General features: G+C 40.9%; 1 protein-coding gene and 1 pseudogene across 1 annotated transcript; both read left to right on the top strand.

The window, feature by feature from the left end:
- The first annotated feature begins 1161 nt into the window (after positions 1 to 1161).
- On the top strand, positions 1162 to 4737 carry LOC146654245 (extracellular calcium-sensing receptor-like). Its single transcript, XM_085380549.1, has 8 exons — positions 1162 to 1190; positions 1564 to 1858; positions 1950 to 2239; positions 2417 to 2712; positions 2926 to 3131; positions 3274 to 3495; positions 3585 to 3708; positions 3833 to 4737. The coding sequence occupies exons 1-8, from the start codon at positions 1162 to 1164 to the stop codon at positions 4735 to 4737; spliced, it is 2367 nt and encodes a 788-aa protein (XP_085236675.1).
- Positions 4738 to 15165: 10428 nt separating this feature from the next.
- On the top strand, positions 15166 to 21985 carry LOC146654244 (extracellular calcium-sensing receptor-like; annotated as a pseudogene).
- The last annotated feature ends 2389 nt before the right edge of the window (positions 21986 to 24374 follow it).

Genomic DNA, 24374 nt, shown 5'->3' with positions numbered 1-24374 from the left:
GTGAATTCATGGATTTTTTTTTCACATTCTGTCTCTCACAGTTGAAGTGTACCTCTGGTGCAAATTACTGACCTCTGTCATCATTTTAGTGGGGGAACTTGCACAATCGGTGGCTGACTAAATACTTTTTTGCCCCACTGTACATATGTAATATTTCTTACTGTATTATACTGCTGAGTGACATCTGAGTCTTCTGCTCGTCTAACTAACATATGACTTGCAAATAAAACTGAAACTGAACTGAAACTGATATATTCAAGTTTGTTCAATATATTCATATTTTTATTAATGTATTAATTTCTGTAACTGTGAGACACCTGCTGCTGCCTATCTTGGCCAGGTCTCCCTTGAAAAAGAGGTTTTTAATCTCAATGGGATTTTCCTCGTTAAATAAAGGTTAATAAATAATGTATTCAGACTTTCATTCTATATAGTCAAGTTTCATTCAATACATTCACAGTCTCTTTTCTATATTTGAGATTCATTTAATATATTTGAGGTTTATTTAAAATAGTTAAGGTTATACTTTAAGATAAAAAAAACTAAATACTTAATATAAAAATACTATCACATAATTATAATCTAACAGTAATAGTAATAGCTAGTAATGTAAGCACAATAATCAAATCCATTGGTTGTCTATTATTATTATTACTTTTGGTAATTACATTGACATTACTTGTTCTCACATAGTAATTTCATATTTGTTTCTACAATACCTTAAGTTTACATGATATTTTCAACACCTTAGATGTTGTAAAATATAGATCATAGAATATTATGACTTTCTCAAAGACCACTGTAACACCATGTCATGATGAACACGTAGCATAGCCTTTGAATAACTATATAAATGAGTGAAAACACACCCATAACAGATGCCTGACATCAGGCGGGATGGAGCTGTCAGCTGTGTTTATTTGTCTGAAATTATATCTGTATTTAGTTGAGCTGAAATCAGCTCTTGCCTTAGATCTATATCTAGATGGTCTGGATCAAATGCCTACAGAGGCTCAGGATAGATCTGTGGCTTCTTCTGTGAAATGTAAGCTGCAGGGTAGCACTCGTATCCCTGCATTCTCAATGGATGGGGACTATGTTATTGGTGGTGTTTTCTCTATTCACTACTTCATGCAAACAGTAAACCATAACTACACTACCATGCCTGAGCCAGTAAGATGCAGTGGGAGGTCAGTAAGTGGAAGAACTGAATGACAAACCTGTATGATGTTCAATAGTGTTGTGGTCCTTTTGTGTAGTGCTAGGTAAAAAAAAAAAAAAATTCATTTTGCAATGTATGCTAAATCCACAGTTTTAAAAATACAGATACTGACACTTTATTTTCTTCAAAACAAAAATTATACTGTGTTAACTCTTTTATGAATGCCTTGTTGCCTTGCTTTGAATTCAGTTACTGCTCTCGTGTGATGAATTTAACCCTTATATTTTATCCTCAAATGAATTGCAGTTAATAGTTCCCTACTGTCTTTTTTATGTTAAAGCTAAACTATCCTAAATCTATGTTGTGTAGATTCTAACAGGGAGTTGATGTTCTTTTTACAGCATTGATACCCGTGAGCTGCGCTTCTCACGAGCAATGGTTTTTGCCATTGAAGAGATTAACAACAGCACAGAGCTTCTGCCCGGGATAAGGCTCGGGTATCAGATCTTTGACTCATGTTCATCAGTGCCCGTGGCAGTGCATGTGGCATTTCAGTTGCTAAATAGCTTGGACACTGTGTTTTACACAGGTGGTAACTGCTTACAATCTGGTATGGTGATGACTATTGTTGGTGAGTCTGGGTCTACACCATCCATCAGCATGTCACGCATCCTTGGGTCTTTTAATATTCCTCAAGTAAATGGCAATCTTTGTATTTCTAATAAGCATGCAAATAAGTTTTGATTGTGCTGTCCTAAAAATAGTTTTGTTTCCTCTTTTGCTTTAGGTGAGCCATTATGCCACTTGCGCATGTTTGTCTGACAAGCAGCAGTACCCGAATTTTTTCAGAACAATCCCCAGTGATCATTTCCAAGCTGAAGCGCTAGCCAAGCTGGTAAAGCACTTTGGCTGGACTTGGATAGGTGCTGTTCGTTCGGATTCAGATTATGGAAATAGTGGCATGGCATCTTTTCTAGAAGCAGCACAAAAAGAGGGAATCTGTGTGGAATATTCTGTATCTTTCTATCGGACTCACCCACATAGCAGGATCCAAGAAGTAGCAAGTGTTATCCGCAGGTCTCTATATGACAGATTTTGCTTAGATTGAGATTTGCTTAAAGAAATCCATCCATCCATTAATTCTGCTTATTGTTTTATGTATTTATTTACTACTGTCATATAGCAAACTGAAACAATTAGATTAATTCTTGTAAAAAAGAAGACATTTCTAAATGTATTGCATTCTTTCTTAAGGTCTACAGCAGTGGTTATTGTGGCATTTGCAGCTCCTGGGGACATGAGGGTCCTGTTGGAGGAGCTTTCACATGAGCCTTTTCTACCTCGCCAGTGGATAGGCAGCGAGGCATGGGTAACGAACACAGAATTAATGAGGTACAGTTTCTGTGCTGGGGCCATTGGATTTGGGATTCAGAAGTCTGTAATCCCCGGTTTCAGAGATTTCCTGCTTAATTTGTCTCCCTCTCAAGTAGCTACATCCCCTATGCTTACTGAGTTCTGGGAGGAATCGTTCAACTGCAAAATGAAAAAAAGTGAGAAAATCCTTCTGATCTTTAGAAACTGTTGTTTTGCTCAAGTATAAGGTTAAATAATATTGAAACTTTATGTTCTGATCTCTGGGGTGAGGTTTAGGCACTCAGTTAATGTAGTGATTTTGTCCCATTTTAAAAATGGAAATGAAAATGTGTTAATGAAATTTTAAATCTTGCAGTGATGAAACATTCCCTGTGTCCTCTATTGTTTAGGTCCTGTTGTTGACAAGAAGATATGTGATGGAACTGAAGACATACAGAATCTTCAAATCCCGTATACTGACACATCTCAGCTCAGAATTACTAACATGGTGTACAAGGCTGTGTATGCAATAGCACATGCCATCCATAATACAGTGTGTCAGAGAACCAATGGCATAGCTAAGTGTGACAAACTAACCAAGTTAGAGTCCAAACAGGTCAGCTCAAATTAAATAATAATGCCAGTTTCTTTTTGTTTGTTTTTTACCACTAAGGTATTCTTCATGAAATCAAATACTAGTAGTTCTAAAATATTTCCATTTTTTTCTTCTTTCTTTTCTCTTGCTTTCTATCTTAAAGATTTTAGCAGAACTGAAGAAAGTAAATTTTTCCCGAAATGGTTATGGTGTGTCATTTAATGCTAATGGGGATCCTGTGGCGATTTACGAGTTGGTTAACTGGCAGAAGAGTGAAACTGGAAAAACAGAGTTGGTAACAGTAGGACTTTATGATGCATCACTGCCAGAGGGCCATGATTTCCAGATTAACCGGAACATAACCTGGATGGAGGATGGCACCCAAGTAATGAATCAAAAGACAAGAACCACACTGCACTTTGGAGGATTGCACATTTATATTTCCGTCTTTTGTTTTGGCTTTATCTCTCACAGGTGCCAGTGTCAGTGTGCAGTGCCAGTTGTCCTCCAGGAACTCGTAAAGTGCTGCAGAAAGGAAAACCCATCTGCTGCTATGACTGTATACTGTGTCCTGAAGGAGAGACTAGTAATACAACAGGTAAAATAAAATGACTTAACATATATTCAAAATTATTTTACTGTGCATAGGAGAGACATCGAAGGAATTATTGGTAGAAGTCATCTTTCCATCTCTCTTTATTTATTTACGTTTTTTAATTCAGATTCAACTGATTGTATACCCTGCCACAAGGAATTCTGGCCTAATGCAAAGAGAGACACTTGTATCCCTAAGCCTGTAGAATTTCTTTCCTTTCAAGACATCCTTGGAATCATCCTCGCTGCATTTTCAGTTCTGGGTGCTTGTCTGGCCATTATGACTGGGGCTGTATTCTTTCATAACAGGAAAACTCCAATTGTCCGAGCCAACAACTCTGAGCTGAGCTTCCTGCTGCTCATCTCACTGACTCTGTGTTTCTTATGTTCATTAACTTTCATTGGAGCACCATCAGAGTGGTCCTGCATGCTGCGTCACACTGCATTTGGGATCACCTTTGTACTCTGTATCTCCTGTGTACTTGGGAAAACTATAGTGGTTTTAATGGCTTTTAAAGCTACACTTCCAGGTAGCAATGTGATGAAATGGTTTGGTCCTCCACAGCAAAGAATAACTGTTGTGTCTTTCACCTTCATTCAAGTTTTAATATGTACTATTTGGTTGGTACTTAGCCCTCCATTCCCAATTAAAAATCTAACCGCATACAAGGAGAAAATCATACTGGAATGTGATTTAGGCTCTGCTGTAGGTTTCTGGGCTGTGCTCAGTTACATAGGCCTACTTGCTGCTTTTTGTTTTGTTTTAGCTGTCTTAGCCCGCAAATTACCTGATAATTTTAATGAAGCCAAGTTTATCACCTTCAGCATGTTGATATTCTGTGCAGTGTGGATCACCTTTATCCCAGCATATGTCAGTTCTCCTGGGAAATTCACTGTAGTTGTGGAGATTTTTGCCATTTTGGCCTCCAGCTTTGGACTAATAATGTGTATATTTGCTCCAAAGTGTTTCATCATACTGTTTAAGCCCGAGAAGAACACCAAAAAATATGTCATGAATAAAAATGTATCATAGGATTTAGAGGTTTCATACTTAATATGGCGATAAGAATTTCAAAACATACTTCTTCAACACAAGCTCTTGAATTTCAGTTTCAGCTCAAATCAAACACTTAATATGTGCTTTTTTAGTAATAATTTTCGAATGATTTAGTATCTTTCAATGTATTTGTGTGAGATTTATTTTTTTCAAGGCACAAAAATAAAATTCACATTTCATTATAACAATATCTTATTCTGAGTCCTGTTTTTGAGTTGTTCAATACAACCAATGGTAATTAAAAAGTTCCAAATGTAAATTTAATATCCTGTGTGTGCATATGTCTAGTACAAATTCCAAATGATATTAGGATTCATGCATTCGTCTGAATGTTACCCTGAAATGTGCCAGACACGTGAATGTTACATAGGTAAGCACACGGCAGTGATTTCTCATTGCAGAACAATGAAACCATCCCACCAGAAAACTGTTCAGAAGCGTTTTGAAAAACAGAATAAATTTTTTTACCTATCCTCCATAATTCCAGCATTCCAATTTGCTTGGTTAGGGGGTATGGCAATAGAAAAGGTGTGTAAATATTGAATTATAATGCTATCAACTGAATTCACACAACATTCACAGTTTCGAATTCTCGGAAGTCAGAAAAATATATTTTCAGTGATTGATGAACCGCAGGAATATCAGAAATATTAGCACTGAATCTATATTTGGGTGAAATAATGAAAGAAAAAATGTTTTTCACTTCCTTTTTTTCCAATTTTAATTTTTCAAATGTTTTTTTAAGATTTGACAAAACAAGTATTTAAGGTTTATTTGTACAGTTGTTCTTAGCTTTATACATCATTTACATCATATCATTACAAATCGCAAACACACTAGAATAAACGAATAAAAGGTATTACAAATAACACAAAATAACAAACATTTCTAAATGTAATTATTACTGAAGAAGGACATTGTAAAAAAATTTTTTAATGAATTTTGGATAATGTGTGGCATTAGTTGTGCTAAGAAAGGTATAAAAACAGAGTGCTCATGTGAAACATACTGATATGCAGGATGTAGGATCCAAATGCAGGACAAGAGAAACAGAGGGAAATAAACTAAAAGAGGCAGCTTTTATTGTGCTGTGAAAACTTGAATACTAGTTACAAGAAACAAAACATAACAGCTAGAAGCTAGGAAACTAGGAACTCAGGAAACCAGAAAACTAGAAACAAAGAAGCTAGAAACTTGGAGCTGATGAATAAAATATAGGAACCAGGAGCACAGAGGAAACACACAGTACTGAGATGGTACAATGCAACAATGGACAGAGGAAAACACAGGGCTTAAATACACCAGGGAGAAGGGAATGAGAAACAGGAGCGCACAGCAGGAAATAATCACATATAGCGAGATGTGAAGGAAGTGAAACTGAAACCAATGAGCATAAACTGAGTGTTTCAGCTGATCTGAGGCTTTCTGGGAGTTTGTTCCAGATATATGGAGCATAAAAGCTGAATGCAGCTTCTCCGTGTCTGGTTCTGACTCTGGGAACTCATAAAAAAACAGATCCAGATGACCTGAGGGTTCATATGAGGGTTCAGTATGAAGGTTCATACTGGGTCAGGAGGTCACTGATGTATTTTGGTCCTAAACCATTCAGAGCTTTATAGACCAGCATCAGAACTTTAAAGTGTATCCTCTGACGGACAGGCAGCCAGTGTAAAGACCTCAGAGCTGGACTGATGTGGTCCACTTTTTTGGTCTTAGTGAGGACTTGAGCAGCAGAGTTCTGAATGAACTGTAGTTGTCTGACTGATTTTTTTTAGGTAGACCTGTAAAGATGCTGTTACAGTAATCAAGCCTACTAAAGATGCATGGACTAGTTTTTCCAGGTCTTGTTGAGACATCAGATCTTTTATCCTTGAAATATTCTTGAGGTGATAGTAATCTCATTTTGTTATTGTCTTAATGTGTTTTTCTTAGTTTAGGTCTGCATCCATCACTACACCCAAATTTTTCGCCTGGTTTGTGGTTTTTAGTAGGGGTGCAACAAAACACAAAATTCACGGTTCGGTTTGATACTTTGGTGTCACGGTTCAATATTTTTCGAAACAAAAAAATGTTCATGCCTTTTTAATTTGTCATTTATTACAATTATAAATATATATTTTAACTCAGAAGTACATTTTTTAAATTTAATGTTGCTGAAACAACAAAATAATGAAAAAAAAAACCTCATCGAGAAATCACTCAAAAGAGAGTTTATTACAGAGAAATGGCTCTTTCCAAAATAAAAGCTATACTATACGCTTCTTCTGGGGTATATTCACAGCAGCATATTAAACACATCAGGTCCCCATAAGGAGAATCATGTGCTAACGGCTGTCTAACTACTCGGGTAAAGTTTGTAGCAAGCGTGCTTGTTGTTTTTGTCTGCTTCCACTTGTCTTTGCACTAGGATGATGTCGGCGTAAATGTGCAGTCATATTCATTGTGTTCCCACTAGTGCTGTCAGCGTTAATCTCGTTAAAATAACGCAGCAAATCTTCGTAAATGAGTTACCGCGGATCGCTCCGTGCGTGGGGCTGGACGGCGTCAACACGTTAAAAAGCTAATTGCGCAAACGCACTAGTTCCCACCAATTGAGCATTGCGTGGCACATCCGACATACTGTTTTACTTTTGTCCATGACGCGCTTACAATCAGGGTGATGCTTCACATGAAAACCAAGATAGTTCCAAAGGCCAGATCTGAATGAGGGTGGGGGAGGTTCATTTTCGGGTAGCGTTGAGGCAGTCGCCATGTTGCAACGAGCTTAGCTTCTGTCTTGCTAGCTTGCGCTGCGCTCAGTGGATCTGTGCTCGACAGTGCAGCCTAGGCGGAGTAGTCGAACGCTGATCCACTGAGCGCTCAACACAGACAGCATTGTCAGAAGAAAAGTTGATAAAATAAATAAAAAATGTTGTATTGTTCGATACATATGCGTACCGAACCGAAAGTACTGTATCGAACGGTTCAATATCGATACGAGTATTGTTGCACCCCTAGTTTTTAGGTGTATAGATTGAAGTTCTCTGGTGACCTGTAATCGTTTTTCTTTGGCACCAAAGACTATTACTTCAGTTTTGTTTTTGTTTAGCTGGAGAAAATTGTGGCACAACCAGTCATTAATTTCCTCAATGGATTTACCAAGAGCCTGTACGGGGCCTCGGTCTCCTGGTGACATTGTGATATATATTTGTGTGTCATCTGCATAAATGTGATAGTTTATTTTGTTGTTCTTTATAATCTGTGCCAGTGGGAGCATGTAAATGTTAAACAGAAGGGGTCCCAAGATGGAACCTTGGGGAACTCCGCATGTGATACGTGTCTGCTCAGATGAACTAAAAGTTTTCATTTATGATTCCCATAGGAATAAGTTGGCATAAATGTCATGATCCGGCTGTGTGCAGGCAGGGATTGGACCTAAACTCAAAAGCACTGCTATATTGCCTGAGTACAGGGAAAACAGAGAACTAAACTAAACTGGGAAATGATAAACTGAGCCGCAAGGAAACACAGGGAAACAAAGCCATGAGGGATGACGCGACACGGAACAGAGGGAGACTCTGACATAAATACACAGAAGGTAATGAGGGAAGTGGAAGCACACAGGCAACACAGCTGAGGACAATTACACTTGACAGGACGGGGAGGACACGAAAGTGGAAACCCTGACACCAAGATGTGGACCTTAAAAGTAACACAGGAAGTACAGAGAAAAGGCCTGGAGAGAGAGGGAGAGAACATGAAGAAATACACGAAGGGAACAGGAAAACACAGAACACAAGGAGTGGGAGCAAAGCACAATAACTCACATCACTATATAGACAGTCACACAGAGGGACACAGAAGGTAACAACACAGGGGGAACATATAGGCAGAGAAGACTAAACACAGAACAGAGGGCACAGAGAAACATCCAACCGGTTTTTCACATGCTATCAAGGGAAGGATCTCAGAGCAGCCCTTCTTAAATATTTAAATTTTCAGATTTTTCCTTTAAATAAATTTAAAGTGAAACAACACAAAACACTGCAAACCACAACACAACAAAATATAAATTAAAATATGCAAAACAAAAAGAAGACGCACATTTTTTGTCATAAAAGGCCTGGGATGATGTTTTGGGAGAGTGTTTTCCTGCTTGGAATTGCACATATAGGATTCACTGCACGAATAAACTTTCTGAATGCTTTGTCATAATTCCCATCACTAGAATACAGAGCCACATTATGGCTGGTGTTTCTGGTTTTTCAATGAGTTCTGAATTGCACCCACTCCCATTTCAAAATCAAACAACTGTAGACAAGTTGGTGAACCTCCATACAGTAAATTCTTCATTAGAAGAAAAAAAATCTAAATAAAAAGGTCAGTTGACTGCTTTTAAAGCTTGCAGTTGATGCAGATACAGTGGGGCAAAAAAGTACTTAGCCAGCCACCGATTGTGCAGGTTCCCCCACCTAAAATGATGACAGAGGTCAGTAATTTGCACCAGAGGTACACTTCAACTGTGAGAGACAGAATGTGAAAAAAAAATCCATGAATCCACATGGTAGGATTTGTAAAGAATTTATTCGTAAAGTAGGGTGGAAAATAAGTATTTGGTCAATAACAAAAATACAACTCAATACTTTGTAACATAACCTTTGTTGGCAATAACAGAGGTTAAACGTTTACTATAGGTCTTTACCAGGTTTGCACACACAGTAGCTGGTATTTTGGCCCATTCCTCCATGCAGATCTTCTCGAGAGCAGTGATGTTTTGGGGCTGTCGCCGAGCAACACGGACTTTCAACTCCCGCCACAGATTTTCTATGGGGTTGAGGTCTGGAGACTGGCTAGGCCATTCCAGGACTTTCAAATGCTTCTTACGGAGCCACTCCTTTGTTGCCCGGGCGGTGTGTTTTGGATCATTGTCATGTTGGAAGACCCAGCCTTGTTTCATCTTCAAAGTTCTCACTGATGGAAGGAGGTTTTGGCTCAAAATCTCATGATACATGGCCCCATTCATTCTGTCCTTAACACGGATCAGTCGTCCTGTCCCCTTGGCAGAAAAACAGCCCCATAGCATGATGTTTCCACCCCCATGCTTCACAGTAGGTATGGTGTTCTTGGGATGCAACTCAGTATTCTTCTTCCTCCAAACACGACGAGTTGAGTTTATACCAAAAAGTTCTACTTTGGTTTCATCTGACCACATGACATTCTCCCAATCCTCTGCTGTATCATCCATGTGCTCTCTGGCAAACTTCAGACGGGCCTGGACATGCACTGGCTTTAGCAGCGGAACACGTCTGGCACTGTGGGATTTGATTCCCTGCCGTTGTAGTGTGTTACTGATGGTGACCTTTGTTACTTTGGTCCCAGCTCTCTGCAGGTCATTCACCAGGTCCCCCCGTGTGGTTCTGGGATCTTTGCTCACCGTTCTCATGATCATTTTGACCCCACGGGATCAGATCTTGCGTGGAGCCCCAGATCGAGGGAGATTATCAGTGGTCTTGTATGTCTTCCATTTTCTGATGATTGCTCCCACAGTGGATTTTTTCACACCAAGCTGCTTGCCTATTGTAGATTCACTCTTCCCAGTCTGGTGCAGGTCTACAATACTTTTCCTGGTGTCCTTCGAAAGCTCTTTGGTCTTGGCCATGGCGGAGTTTGGAGTCTGACTGTTTGAGGCTGTGGACAGATGATGAGTTCAAACAGGTGCCATTCATACAGGTAACGAGTGGGGGACAGAAAAGCTTCTTACAGAAGACGTTACAGGTCTGTGAGAGCCAGAGACTTTCCTTTTTTGAGGTGACCAAATACTTATTTTCCACCCTAATTTACGAATAAATTCTTTACAAATCCTACCATGTGAATTCATGGATTTTTTTTTCACATTCTGTCTCTCACAGTTGAAGTGTACCTCTGGTGCAAATTACTGACCTCTGTCATCATTTTAAGTGGGGGAACTTGCACAATCGGTGGCTGACTAAATACTTTTTTGCCCCACTGTATTTTAAATGTCCCAATAAATTCGCTGCAGTAGATTCAATTTTTTGAAGCCGTTAGCAACAACAACAACAACAACAACAACAAAAAACTACTCCACTCTCTTCTTAACCTATTATATCACAATAAACACTCCTAAAAAGAATATTTCAACTTTACAACTTTTACAAAACTCGGCAGCTCGTGTGCTGACGAAGACCAGAGGGCGGGCCACATTACACTGGTTTTAGAATCGCTGCATTGGCAGCCCGTGTGTTTCAGGATCGATTTTAAAGTTCTTTTATTGGTTTTTAAATGTCTTAATGGTCTTGGGCCTTCTTATCTCTCAGATCTGCTTTTACCATATTAACCCTGAGGTCCTCTTGTACTGGCCTTTTGATTGTCCCTAAAGTCAGGACACATACTCACGGAGAGGCAGCTTTTCAGTGGTATGGTCCTCATCTGTGGAACAGCCTGCCGGAGGAGCTCAGGGCTGCAGAGAACGTACATGTTTTTAAGAACAGGCTCAAGACCCACCTTTTTAATTTAGGTTTGACTTAACCTTTATGCATTTTATGCTTATTTATTCTATCCTGTTATTCTATTATTAATTTAGGCTTCACCTAATATTTATTGATTTTATTCTTATTCATTTTTTAATCTTCTTACTCTATTTATATTTATATTCATATTGTATCCCGTTCTTATTTGTTTTATCGTTTTACCCTGTATATATCCTATTGTGTCATATCTCCAGTGTTTCCTCGGAGGGCGCTCTCTGCACCGGGGCTGTGATCGACCGTGGCTGCTGGGGCTCTCGGGGTCCTCTCAGCCTGGCTGGGGGGCTTCTTTGCCTCCCTCCTGCTGTGTGCCCAGCCTGGAGGCTGCGGTCTGTGACCGGCTCCCGGTGCAGACGGCTCCCTGTTATAGTGTTTCCTCACTTGGCTCATGCGTACTCAGCCCAATTTTACTCTTTAAGTGTGTGTGTGTGTGGGGGGGATATGTGTGTATTCACATCGTTTATGTTAATGAAAGTGTGGGGAGTGAGTTGGAGGGTGGGGTGGGGTGGACAGCTTTTAACCATGTAAAGCACTTTGTGCTACATTTTTTTTGTATGAAAAGTGCTTTATAAATAAAGATTGATTGATTGATTGATTTATAAACACATGTCTTTTATGTTTGTGGTCAAATAGACCCATCCAACCATCCATCCATCCATCCATCTTCTTCCGCTTTATCTGGGCCCGGGTCGCGGGGGCAGCAGCCTAAGCAGAAAAGCCCAGACCTCCCTCTCCCCAGCCACCTCCTCTAGCTTATCCGGGGGAACAAAAAGGCGTTCCCAGGCCAGCCGAGAGATATAATCTCACCAGCGTGTCCTGGGTCTGCTCCGGGGCCTCCTCCCGGTGGGACATGCCTGGAACACTTCACCCATCCTTGTCAGATACCCGAACCACCTCAGAACTCCCGTAGCACCTGCCACAGGACACCCCAAGGGACACGGTCGAATGCCTTCTCCAAGACCACAAAACACATGTAGACTGGTTGGGCAAACTCCCATTTGCCCTCAAGTATCCTTGAGAGGATAAAGAGCTGGTCCAGTGTTCCGCAATCAGGACGGGAACCGCATTGTTCTTCCTGTATCTGAGGTTCGACTAGCGGACAAACTCTCCTTTCCAGCACCCTGGCATAGACTTTCCCAAGAAGGCTCTGTAGTGTGATCCCCCTGTAGTTGGAGCACACCTTCCGGTATCTTTTATGTTTGCAGTCAAATCGACCCAGGATTCAAAACCTTCCAAACACATTTCCCATATAATTTAAATGAATTAGAAAAATTTTATGATATTTTTTTAAGGAGCAGGTACTTAATATCGCACACAAGGGAATGCAGGTTCATTGTAAATGCATTGAAACAGATCTTTTTTCATGGGCTTGGCTCTGGGGACCCAGGGCTCATGTGCTTCATGGACTTCTGTATATTTGCTGGTCTGTCTTGGGCTGGTGGTCCTCACAGTGTGACCGCAGTGTTTATGCTTTGTGTTCTCGTGTTCCCCATTTTCCCGGTTTGTGTGTGTGTGTGTGTGTTGGGTGTTCTGGTTTCTCTGTGAGTCTGGGACCGAATAATAGTATACCTGCCATGGGGCCTCGCCGCACCTGGAGCGCAAACACATAACTGCAGCTGATTAGTCTCATCTCAGGAGCTTTGTTGTGAGAGAATCTTTAGTTTAGCTCAGAAGCTAATTATTGAAAGTGTTTGTTGTCATGGGTTAATCCTGCTAATCCGTCTCTGGTTTCCTGTTGGATTACAGAAACAGAGGAACGGAGTGGGTGCACCATGAACATTAAACAGAAGAGCGGAACACGGACCACTGTCATGGGAAGGGGACAATACACGGCAATCGGAGGACACACTCACACTCACTTGGAGCATGCACCGAAAATATTCTGCACCTTGTTGTCATTTTTGCTATAAATAAACGCACTGTCTTCATTCAGAAAGTCCAGCGTTTGGGTCCTATATCAGCTTCACTGACACCTTTATGAGACATGTGAGTGCTAGCACTGATAGATGCTCATATTAGAGATTGGAGATTGCTGTGTTTAAGGACCACAGTTCAAATCACCATTATGAGATTAATCATGCAGAGCAGCAAAAGCAACAAGGTCTTCTTACCAAGACCAGCATTCAGGGTTGGTGCACTCGAGACAAAATTTGTGATTTCCCACAAAATTGCAACGAGTTTTTGGTGAACTCTGCAATCTAATTTGCCGTGAGAAAAAAAGAAACATTGAAGACATTTCTGTATTTCCATTTGGCTCTGGATATTTGCTCCTTTGTGGAAGGAGGACCACTGCCAGAGCCCTACCAAATGACCTCCGGGTCATTGGTGTGAATGTCTCTGACCAAAACAATTGGACTTTATGAGGGTGGCTTGAGGGTAGGGATGTGCGGATCGATACTGAAATATCGATTTCTCCGATACCAGTCATTTATGTTGTAGAATCGATTCTCACATTAAAATATCGATATTTTAGTAATTTAGGGTAAATTTGTAGTTTATCATTAACAGGAACTGAGTGGAAAGAAACTATATTATTTGGATTGTCTACATTGGAAGGAACTACTTCCTCTTCTGCCTTTCATAGTCACGTGCAAAATACGGCTGTATAAATATATGGCAGCCCCTTGGCGTGTGCACTCACAACAATGGCTGAGCGTAAATGGAGTCATGTGCAGATGTATTTTACATCCACAAACAGCTGAGACATGGTTTGCGATACATGTGACAAGAAAGTTAGGTGTTGTGGCAACACCACTAACCTTGTCAAACACCTTAGAGTAAATCATATCACAGAATATGACGAGTGTATGTTGAGGCGAACTGAAGAGGAGCAGTGGAAAGGGACAGCTGCTGCTAGGGCGAGACAGACGTCTCTCACGGAGTCCTTTAGTGCTGCAGGCAGGCAAGGTGTTTTGTAAGTTTTTGTACAAAGTATCGGTATCAACTCAGTATCGTCGATACCACCCTGAATTTTACTTGGTATCGAATCGGAAAGGAAATCAGTGGTATCGCACATCACTACTTGAAGGCCCAACGTTCTTTAGTGGCCTGTGTGGTCACTGCCCAGCATCGTGGAGTCTGTTGGGCATTTCCCATATAGTACCAGAATTGGTATGTCCACCATTGGTGCCCTGTGGTTTTCACAGATGAGGTCGGTTCACCATGAGCACATGTGCTATGGGGAATGTTTTGCTGCCTGTAATGTCATTCAACATGACAGGTTTGGTGGTGAGTAAGTGATGGTCTGACAAGGTTATCCCTTTAGGAACTCACAGAGCTCAAATATAAAAAATTGAAAACAGCCTTTCATTTCCAGTATACTGTATTATGCAAAATACTATGCTATTACTATTTTTTTTAACCTCATAGGCATTGCTCAAATTATTGAGCATTATTACCGATTATTTTTTCTCATAGGCTAATAATAAAATGTATTGCTTGTAAATTATTTTTGAACACATTTCAAGATATTGTAAAATACAGATTATAGAACATAATGACTTTCTCAAAGACTGCTGCGTAAGAGCATGTCATAATAAAGACGTAGCACTGCCTTTGAACAACTATATAAATCAGTGAAAACACACCCATAACAGATGCCTGACATCAGGCAGGGATGGAGCTGTCAGCTGTGTTTATTTGTCTGAAATTATATCTGTATTTGGTTGAGCTGAAATCAGCTCTTGCCCTAGATCTATCTCTAGATGGTCTGGATCAAATGCCTACAGAGGCTCAGGATAGATCTGTGGCTTCTTCTGTGAAATGTAAGCTGCAGGGTAGCACTCGTATCCCTGCATTCTCAATGGATGGGGACTATGTTATTGGTGGTGTTTTCTCAATCCACTACTACATGCAAACAGTAAACCATGACTACACTACCATGCCTGAGCCAGTGAGATGCAGTGGGAGGTCAGTAAGTAAAAGGATTGGTTTACAAAACATGTTTGGTTGTGCTGGAATAGTATGACCTGACCTGTATGTTGTCTAATAATTTGTAAAGAATCAATAATTTTTTAATATTAGTGATACTGATACTTTATTTTCTTCAAGAGTGAAATTACACTTTGTAAATTTTCTTATGAATTTTTAACATGAGATAAATGCCTATATTATTATCACTGTTATTATATATTAATAATATGTCATTTTGCTTTGATATCAGTTACTAATCTTGTATGGTGAATTTAAGCCTTATATTTTATCCTCAGATGATTTGCAGTTATTAGTTGTTTGTGGCCCAACTAAACATTTTCCTTACTGTCTTTTTTTCTATTGAAGCTTAAAATATCTGAAATCTATGTAGTTTAAAATCGAATATTGAGTTGATGTTCTTTTTGCAGCATTAATACCCGTGAGCTGCGCTTCTCACGAGCAATGGTTTTTGCCATTGAAGAGATTAACAACAGCACAGAGCTTCTGCCCGGGATAAGGCTTGGGTATCAGATCTATGACTCATGTTCATCAGTGCCTGTGGCAGTGCATGTGGCATTTCAGTTGTTAAATAGCTTGGACACTGTGTTTTACACAGGTGGCAACTGCTCACTATCTGGTATGGTGATGACTATTGTTGGTGAGTCTGGGTCTACACCATCCATCAGCATGTCACGCATCCTTGGGTCTTTTAATATTCCTCAAGTAAATGGCAATCTTTGTATTTCTAATAAGCATGCAAATGAGTTTTTATTGTGCCATCCTTAAAAGAGTTTTGTTTCCTTTTTTTGCTTTAGGTGAGCCATTATGCCACTTGCGCATGTTTGTCTGACAAGCAGCAGTACCCGAATTTTTTCAGAACAATCCCCAGTGATCGTTTCCAAGCTGAAGCGCTAGCCAAGCTGGTAAAGCACTTTGGCTGGACTTGGATAGGTGCTGTTCGTTCGGATTCAGATTATGGAAATAGTGGCATGGCATCTTTTCTAGAAGCAGCACAAAAAGAGGGAATCTGTGTGGAATATTCTGTATCTTTCTATCGGACTCACCCACATAGCAGGATCCAAGAAGTAGCAAGTGTTATCCGCAGGTCTCTACATGACAGGTTTTGCTTAGATTGAGATTTGCTTAAAGAAATCCATCCATCCATTGAATTAGTTCTGCTTATTGTTTTGTGTTTTATTTACTGCTGTCTATTAGATTAAGAAAGTTAAATTAATACTGGATTAACAAAAGTTACAAGAAATTTCTTAATGTATTGCATTCTTTCTTAAGGTCTACAGCAGTGGTTATTGTGGCATTTGTTGCTTCTGGTGACATGAAAATTCTGTTGGAGGAGCTTTCACGTGAGCCTTCCCCACCTCGCCAGTGGATAGGCAGTGAGTCATGGATAACTGATTCAGAATTTAGAAGGTTTAATTTCTGTGCTGGGGCCATTGGATTTGGGATTCAGAAGTCTGTAATCCCCGGTTTCAGAGATTTCCTGCTTAATTTGTCTTCCTCTCAAGTAGCTACATCCCCTATGCTTACTGAGTTCTGGGAGGAATCGTTCAACTGCAAAATGAAAAAAAGTGAGAAAATCCTTTTGATCTTTAGCAACTTTTGTTTTGCTCAAATATAAGGTTAAATATTTTTTTTATTAATTCTTTATGTTCTGATCTCTGGGGTGAGGTTTAGGCACTCAGTTAATGTAGTGATTTTGTCCCATTTTAAAAATGTGATTTGTTGTCTATTAAGGAATTTTATATTAATATGATTTGGTAAATACATGACAAATGAAAATGCATTAATGAAATTTAAAATCTTGCAGTGATGAAACAGTCCCTGTGTCGTCTATTGTTTAGGTCCTGTTGTAGACAAGAAGATATGTAATGGAACTGAAGACATACAGAATCTTCAAATCCCGTATACTGACACATCTCAGCTCAGAATTACTAACATGGTGTACAAGGCTGTGTATGCAATAGCACATGCCATCCATAATACAGTGTGTCAGAGAACCAATGGCATAGCTAAGTGTGACAAACTAACCAAGTTAGAGTCCAAACAGGTCAGCTCAAATGTTTATGCTAATATAGTTTCTTTTGTTACCCCTAATGTATTCTTCATGAAATCAAATATTAGTGTAAGGCCTAATATTTTGGCATATCTTTTCTCTGCCTTCCATTCCTTTCTAACATACAGATCTTAGCAGAGCTGAAGAAAGTAAATTTTTCCCAAAATGGTTATGATGTGTCATTTAATGCTAATGGGGATCCTGTGGCGATTTACGAGTTGGTTAACTGGCAGAAGAGTGAAACTGGAAAAACAGAGTTGGTAACAGTAGGACTTTATGATGCATCACTGCCAATTGGCCAAGAGTTCCAGATTAACCAGAGCATAACCTGGATGGAGGATGGCACCCAAGTAATGAATCAAAAGACAAGAACCACACTGCACTTTGGAGGATTAAGGATTTATATATATATATTAGGGGTGCAACGATATTCGTATCGATATTGAACCGTTCGATACAGTGCTTTCGGTTCGGTACGCATATGTATCGAACAATACAACATTTGTAATTTATTTTATCAATTTTCCTTCTGACGATGCTGTCTGTGTTGAGCGCTCAGTGAATCTGTGTTCGACTACTCCGCCTAGGCTGCACTGTCGAGCGCAGATCCACTGAGCGCTCAACACAGACAGCATAGTCAGAAGGAAGAGCGCAGGGCACCTCCCCCACCCTCATTCAGATCTGGCGTTTGGAATTATTTTGGTTTTCATGTGACGTATGACCCTGAAGGTAAGCGAGTCATGGACTAAGGTAAAAGAGTATGTTGGATGTGCCATGCAATGCTCAATTACATTGGTGTGAACTAGTGTGCTAGCGCAGTTAGCTCGTTAACGTGTTGGCCGTCTAGCCCCATCCACGGAGCGATCGGCGGTAGCTCGTTAACGGAGATTTGCCGTGTTGTGGCGTTAAGGTCATTTCAACGAGATTAACCTGAAAGCACTAGTGGGAACACGACGAATATGACTGCACATTTACGCCGACATCATCCTAGTGCAAAGACAAGTGGAAGCAGACAAAAAAAAGCAAGCATGCTACTAACTTTAGCCGAGTCATTTAGACAGCTGTTAGCACTTGATTCTCCTTATGCTGCTGAGAATATAGCCCAGAAGAAGCGGATAGTATAGCTTTTATTTTGGAAAGAGCCATTTCTCTGTAATAAACTCTCTTTTCCAAAGATGAGTGATTCCTCAATCAGATACAGGGCTTGCAATATCGCTAGCCCGACGTCCCGGAGCTAGCGATTTTTTTCAGTCGGGCTACCAAAATCTATCTCTTCCCTGCCCGTCGGGCTATTGTAGGAAAAATATATGTCAATGGTTTTGCATTCTTTCAGAAATGTAGCTGGGTAATTATGTCATTGGCATTGGTGAGCCACTGTCAATATGTGACATATTGAAGTCGCGTTTGAATTTGCGCTTGTTTTTTTGCTTTCACTTTGCAATCGTGCGAACTGTGTATAGAGAGCGACAGCACTGATCTGTGAGTGATGATAATTTGTGCACCAATTCCTCTGACATCGTCTTATTAATCGTTAGCTTACTATGCAAACATGACAAGTGAAATCTCCCGCAGCAAGCTTAAACATGTGAGAGGTTGATCGCGCAGAGAATCGCTGAGCTTATGTGAGTGCGCGTGTAAAAGCATTTCAGTTCTGCTGAGCCAAATAAGACAGGTCAGGGTGAAGAAGTGACAGCCAAAGAAAAGCTTACCACAAAACGGAGAAGTTATGACAAATCAGACTATAAGGCAAAAAGAAAGTGCAGCTTTATGGTTTCATGGACAAAATAATTTCTGTGGCTGCAATATGACGAGCTAAATAACCAGGGCTGCACATAAGTGGTCCGCAGGTGCGCATTCGCTGTCAAAATAAAAAACACGCACAAGGGTTAGGCTTAAATTTAAAAACTGTACTTTTGAGTTAAAATATATATTTATAATTTTAATAAATGACAAATTAAAAATGCATGAACATTTTTTTGTATCGAAAAAATATCGAACCGTGACACCAAAGTATCGAACCGAACCGAACCGTGAATTTTGTGTATCGTTGCACCCCTAATATATATATATATGTCTTTTGTTTTGGCTTTATCTCTCACAGGTGCCAGTGTCAGTGTGCAGTGCCAGTTGTCCTCCAGGAACTCGTAAAGTGCTGCAGAAAGGAAAACCCATCTGCTGCTATGACTGTATACTGTGTCCTGAAGGAGAGACTAGTAATACAACAGGTAAAATAAAATGATTTTACATATATTCAAAATTATTTTAGTGTGCATAACAGTAGCAGCGGGAATGAAGATCAGCACCTCCAAATCTGAGGCCATGGTTGTCAGCCGGAAAAGGGTGGAGTGCCCACTCGGGGATGAGTTCCTGCCCCAAGTGGAGGAGTTCAAGTATCTCGGAGTCTTGTTTGCGAGTGTTCGGGGGAAGGGAGCTGGAGATCGACAGACGGATTGGTGTTGCGGCCGCAGTCATGCGGACACTGCACCGGTCCGTCGTGGTGAAGCGTAAAGCGTGCTGAGCTTAAAAGCGAAGCTCTCAATTTACCGGTCGATCTACGTCCCTACCCTCACCTATGGCCACGAGCTGTGGGTAGTGACCGGAAGAACGAGATCGCGGACAAAAGCGGCAGAAATGAGCTTCCTCCGAAGGGTGGCTGGACCCACCCTTAGAGATGGGGTGAGAAGTTCAGCCATCCGGGATGGCCTCAGAGTAGAGCCGCTGCTCCTCCACATTGAAAAGAGAGTTGAGGTGGTTCGGTATCTGACAAGGATGCCTCCTGGGTGTCTCCTGGGTGAGGTGTTCCAGGCATGTCCCACCGGGAGGAGGCCCCGGGGCAAACCCAGGACACGCTGGAGAGATTATATCCCTCGTCTTGCCTGGGAATGCCTTTTTGTTCCCCCGGATAAGCTAGAGGAGATGGCTGGGGAGAGGGAGGTCTGGGTTTCTCTGCTTAGACTGCTGCCCCCGCGACCCGGGCCCGGATATAGCAGAAGAAGATGGATGGATGGATGTGCATAACAAAAAAATTAACAAATTAATTGTTGAAGCCTTCTTTATGTCTCTCTTCTTTTTCTTTACATTCAGATTCTGCTGATTGTTTACCCTGCCACAAGGAATTCTGGCCTAATGCAAAGAGAGACACTTGTATCCCTAAGCCTGTAGAGTTTCTTTCATTTGAAGACATCCTTGGAATCATCTTGGCTACACTCTCTGTTCTGGGTGCTTGTCTGGCCATTACCACTGTAGCTATATTTTTTCATCACGGGACATCTCCAATTGTCCGAGCCAACAACTCTGAGCTGAGCTTCCTGCTGCTCATCTCACTGACTCTGTGTTTCTTATGTTCATTAACTTTCATTGGAGCACCATCTGAGTGGTCCTGCATGCTGCGTCACACTGCGTTTGGCATCACCTTTGTACTCTGTATCTCCTGTGTACTTGGGAAAACTATAGTGGTTTTAATGGCTTTTAAAGCAACACTTCCAGGTAGCAATGTGATGAAATGGTTTGGTCCTCCACAACAAAGAATGACTGTTGTGTCTTTCACCTTTATTCAAGTTTTAATATGTACTATTTGGTTGGTACTTAGCCCTCCATTCCCAATTAAAAATCTAACCGCATACAAGGAGAAAATCATACTGGAATGTGCATTAGGCTCTGCTGTTGGCTTCTGGGCTGTGCCTACTTGCTGCCTTTTGCTTTGTTTTAGCTGTTTTAGCCCGCAAATTACCTGACAATTTCAATGAAGCTAAATTTATCACCATCAGCATGCTGATATTCTGTACAGTGTGGATCACCTTTATCCCAGCATATGTCAGCTCTCCTGGGAAATTCACTGTGGCTGTTGAGATTTTTGCCATTCTGTCCTCCAGCTTTGGACTAATAATGTGTATATTTGCTCCAAAATGTTTTATAATTTTGTTTAACCCCGAGAAGAACACCAAGAAATATTTAATGAACAAAAATCCAACTTAGGTTTGTAATTTTTAATATTATAACAGGAAGATCAAATATTAGACACAATGAATTATTTATAACTTTACCTTATTACTTACTCATTTATTTCTCAGTTTTTGAATCTATGCCTATACATATACAGGGTGGTGAAAAAATATTTCTCCCTTTCCCAATTCATAGTTTTTTCACATTTGTCACACTTAAATGTTTCAGATCATTAAATACATTTTGATATAAGATAAAGATAATCCAAATAAATGCAAAATTTAGTTTGTAAATGATTAATTAAATTTAATGAAAATCATAAACCTGTTTAATGTCATGTCAAGCATCTTATTCAAATTTATATCAAGACTTTGACTAGGCCACTCAAATTTTTTAGATATGTTTTCTTTTGTTTGGTCTTTTGAGTCACTCGGGGGTAGACTTGGTGTTGTGTTCATGATCATTGTTCTTTGGTATAGCCTAAGTGAGCTTTTGGGCTTTAGGTCATAAACTCGTGGCCAGACATTCTACAGATTTTCTGGTAGAGAGCAGAATTCACAGTTCCATCAACTACAGTAACAATTACAGGAAATTGTCCTGGTCCTGAAGCATAAAGCAGCCCCAGATGATATTAAGACATAACTTTTTTCCATTAATAAATAAAATCATTATTGAAAAACTGCATTTTGTTTTTCCTAAATATTTTCATCTAATATTAAAGTTTTGTATTATATTTATCTATTTCTTTTCTCTCTCTCTCTCTCTCTCTCTCTCTCTATATATATATATATATATATATATATATATATATATATATATATATATATATATATATATATATAAACACCCAGCACGCCCCTGCGGGCGGTTTATCCTTCAAGCTCGGGTCCTCTACCAGAGGCCTGGGAGCTTGAGGGTCCTGCGCAGTATCTTAGCTGTTCCCAGGACTGCACTCTTCTGGACAGGGAACTCCGATGTTGTTCCCTGGATCTGCTGGAGCCACTCGCCTAGCTTGGGAGTCACCGCACCTAGTGCTCCGATTACCACAGCGACCACTGTTACCTTCACCCTCCACATCCTCTCGAGCTCTTCTCTGAGCCCTTGGTATTTCTCCAGCTTCTCGTGTTCCTTCTTCCTGATATTGCTGTCATTCGGAACCGCTACATCGATCACTACGGCCGTCTTCTTCTGCTTGTCTACCACCACTATGTCCAGTTGGTTAGCCACCACCATTTTGTCCGTCTGTATCTGGAAGTCCCACAGGATCTTAGCTCGGTCATTCTCCACCACCCTTGGGGGCATCTCCCGTTTTGACCTTGGGACTTCCAGGTTATACTCGGCACAGATGTTCCTGTACACTATGCCGGCCACTTGGTTATGGCGTTCCATGTATGCCTTGCCTGCTAGCATCTTGCACCCTGCTGTTATGTGCTGGATTGTCTCTGGGGCATCTTTACACAGCCTGAACCTGGGGTCTTGCCTGGTGTGATAGACCCCAGCCTCTATGGATCTTGTACTCAGAGCTTGTTCTTGTGCTGCCATGATTAGTGCCTCTGTGCTGTCTTTCAGTCCAGCTTTGTCCAGCCACTGGTAGGATTTCTGGATATCAGCCACCTCCTCTATCTGCCAGTGGTACATACCGTGCAGGGCCCTGTCCTTCCATGATGGTTCCTCGTCTCCCTCCTCTTTCTTGGGTTTCTGCTGCCTGAGGTATTCACTGAGCACTCAGTCAGTTGGGGCCATCTTCCCAATGTATTCTTGGATGTTCGTTGTCTCATCCTGGACTGTGGTGCTGACACTCACCAGTCCCCGGCCCCCTTCCTTCCACTTAGCGTACAGCCTCAGGGTGCTGGACTTGGGGTGAAACCCTCCATGCATGGTAAGGAGCTTTCTTGTCTTTATGTCAGTGGCTTTTATCTCCTCCTTTGGCCAGCCTGTTACCCCAGCAGGGTACCTGATCACGGGCAGGGCGTAGGTGTTGATGGCCCGGATATTGTTCTTACCGTTCAGCTGACTCCTCAGGACTTGCCTGACCCTCTGCAGGTACTTGGTGGTTGCAGCCTTTCTAGCGGCCTCTTCATGGTTCCCATTTGCCTGCGGGATCCCCAGGTACTTGTAACTGTATATATATATATATATATATATATATATATATATATATATATATATATATATATATATATATCAAACCAGAGTCAAAGGTACAATAATGTTGACCAGAATGTAAGTATTGTGCAGAATCAACACAGGAAAAAAAAAAAATCAAAGAGTAGACATCTGTCTGATCTGTTACTCGAATGTAGTGGCAGACATCCTATACAGCCATGTTTAGATATAAGATTCCTGTTAAATGCTACCATTCACATCAATGAATATTTTCTATTTGGAATGTGATATCATCAGAGAATGTGGGTAAAACAGAAGTTACCTCGGCTTGGTTTACTTTTACTACATGGCAGAGAGTTAATCCCATACAGCTTATGACAAAATTTGATCCGAAGTGATTGATGGCCCTAATCACGACCTTTTGACCCCCCGCCCCTCCCCTCCGTGGGAAACCCCCGCGTGACGAATCGTATCCGGAGAAAGGGGGGTGGGAAACCCCCCGCGTGACGAATCGTATCCTGAGAAAGGGGGGCGGACCCCGGAAGCGCGCCATCTGTTGCTAACCGTAACGAATTGCACCCCGAGAAAGGAGGGGTGAACCCCCGGAAGCGCGTCATCTGTTGTTGGGGGAAAAAAAAGTTTTTAGAGGGAGGGGGAAAACCTCCGGAAGCGCGTCATCTGTTGTTGGGAAAAAAAGTTTTTAGAGAGGGGGAAACCTCCAGAAGCGCGCCATCTGTTGGAGGGGAATAAAAAAGCAGAGAGAGGAGTCCATCACAATTTCTAAGGCACAGACACAAGATGGATTTCCTTCTGCAGCCCCGCAGCGGTCCTGTGTCCGATGAGATCTGCTCTCCCAAAGAAGAAGGTTTTGAATATGATATATTCAAATACAGCATATTTACTATGGAAGGCATCGATCCGGACCTTATGACCCTACCGGAAATACTCCGGAAGTGTCTAGTCATTTTCAGACCTGTTGCATCATGTTCCCTAAGCACAACGGTGATGCAGCAGATGATTCTGTGATGTATAGAGAGACAGAGCGGATGTAATTTTAC

Source organism: Rhamphochromis longiceps, linkage group LG14 (genome assembly GCF_057381845.1).
Source record: "Rhamphochromis longiceps isolate RC_006_pf linkage group LG14, R_longiceps_female_GT1.1, whole genome shotgun sequence".
Lineage (NCBI taxonomy): Eukaryota > Metazoa > Chordata > Actinopteri > Cichliformes > Cichlidae > Rhamphochromis > Rhamphochromis longiceps.
Note: the sequence above shows the minus strand (reverse complement) of the source record. Positions and strands in the feature narration are given on the sequence as shown.

Bases quoted from the DNA above. Each gene is read 5' to 3' on its own strand.
- LOC146654245 (XM_085380549.1), top strand. From the start codon at position 1,162: ATGCCTGAGCCAGTAAGATGCAGTGGGAG. The intron at 1,859-1,949 runs GTAAATGGCAAT...CTTTTGCTTTAG, and splicing joins GGTCTTTTAATATTCCTCAA to GTGAGCCATTATGCCACTTG. The intron at 3,709-3,832 runs GTAAAATAAAAT...TTTTTAATTCAG, and splicing joins AGAGACTAGTAATACAACAG to ATTCAACTGATTGTATACCC.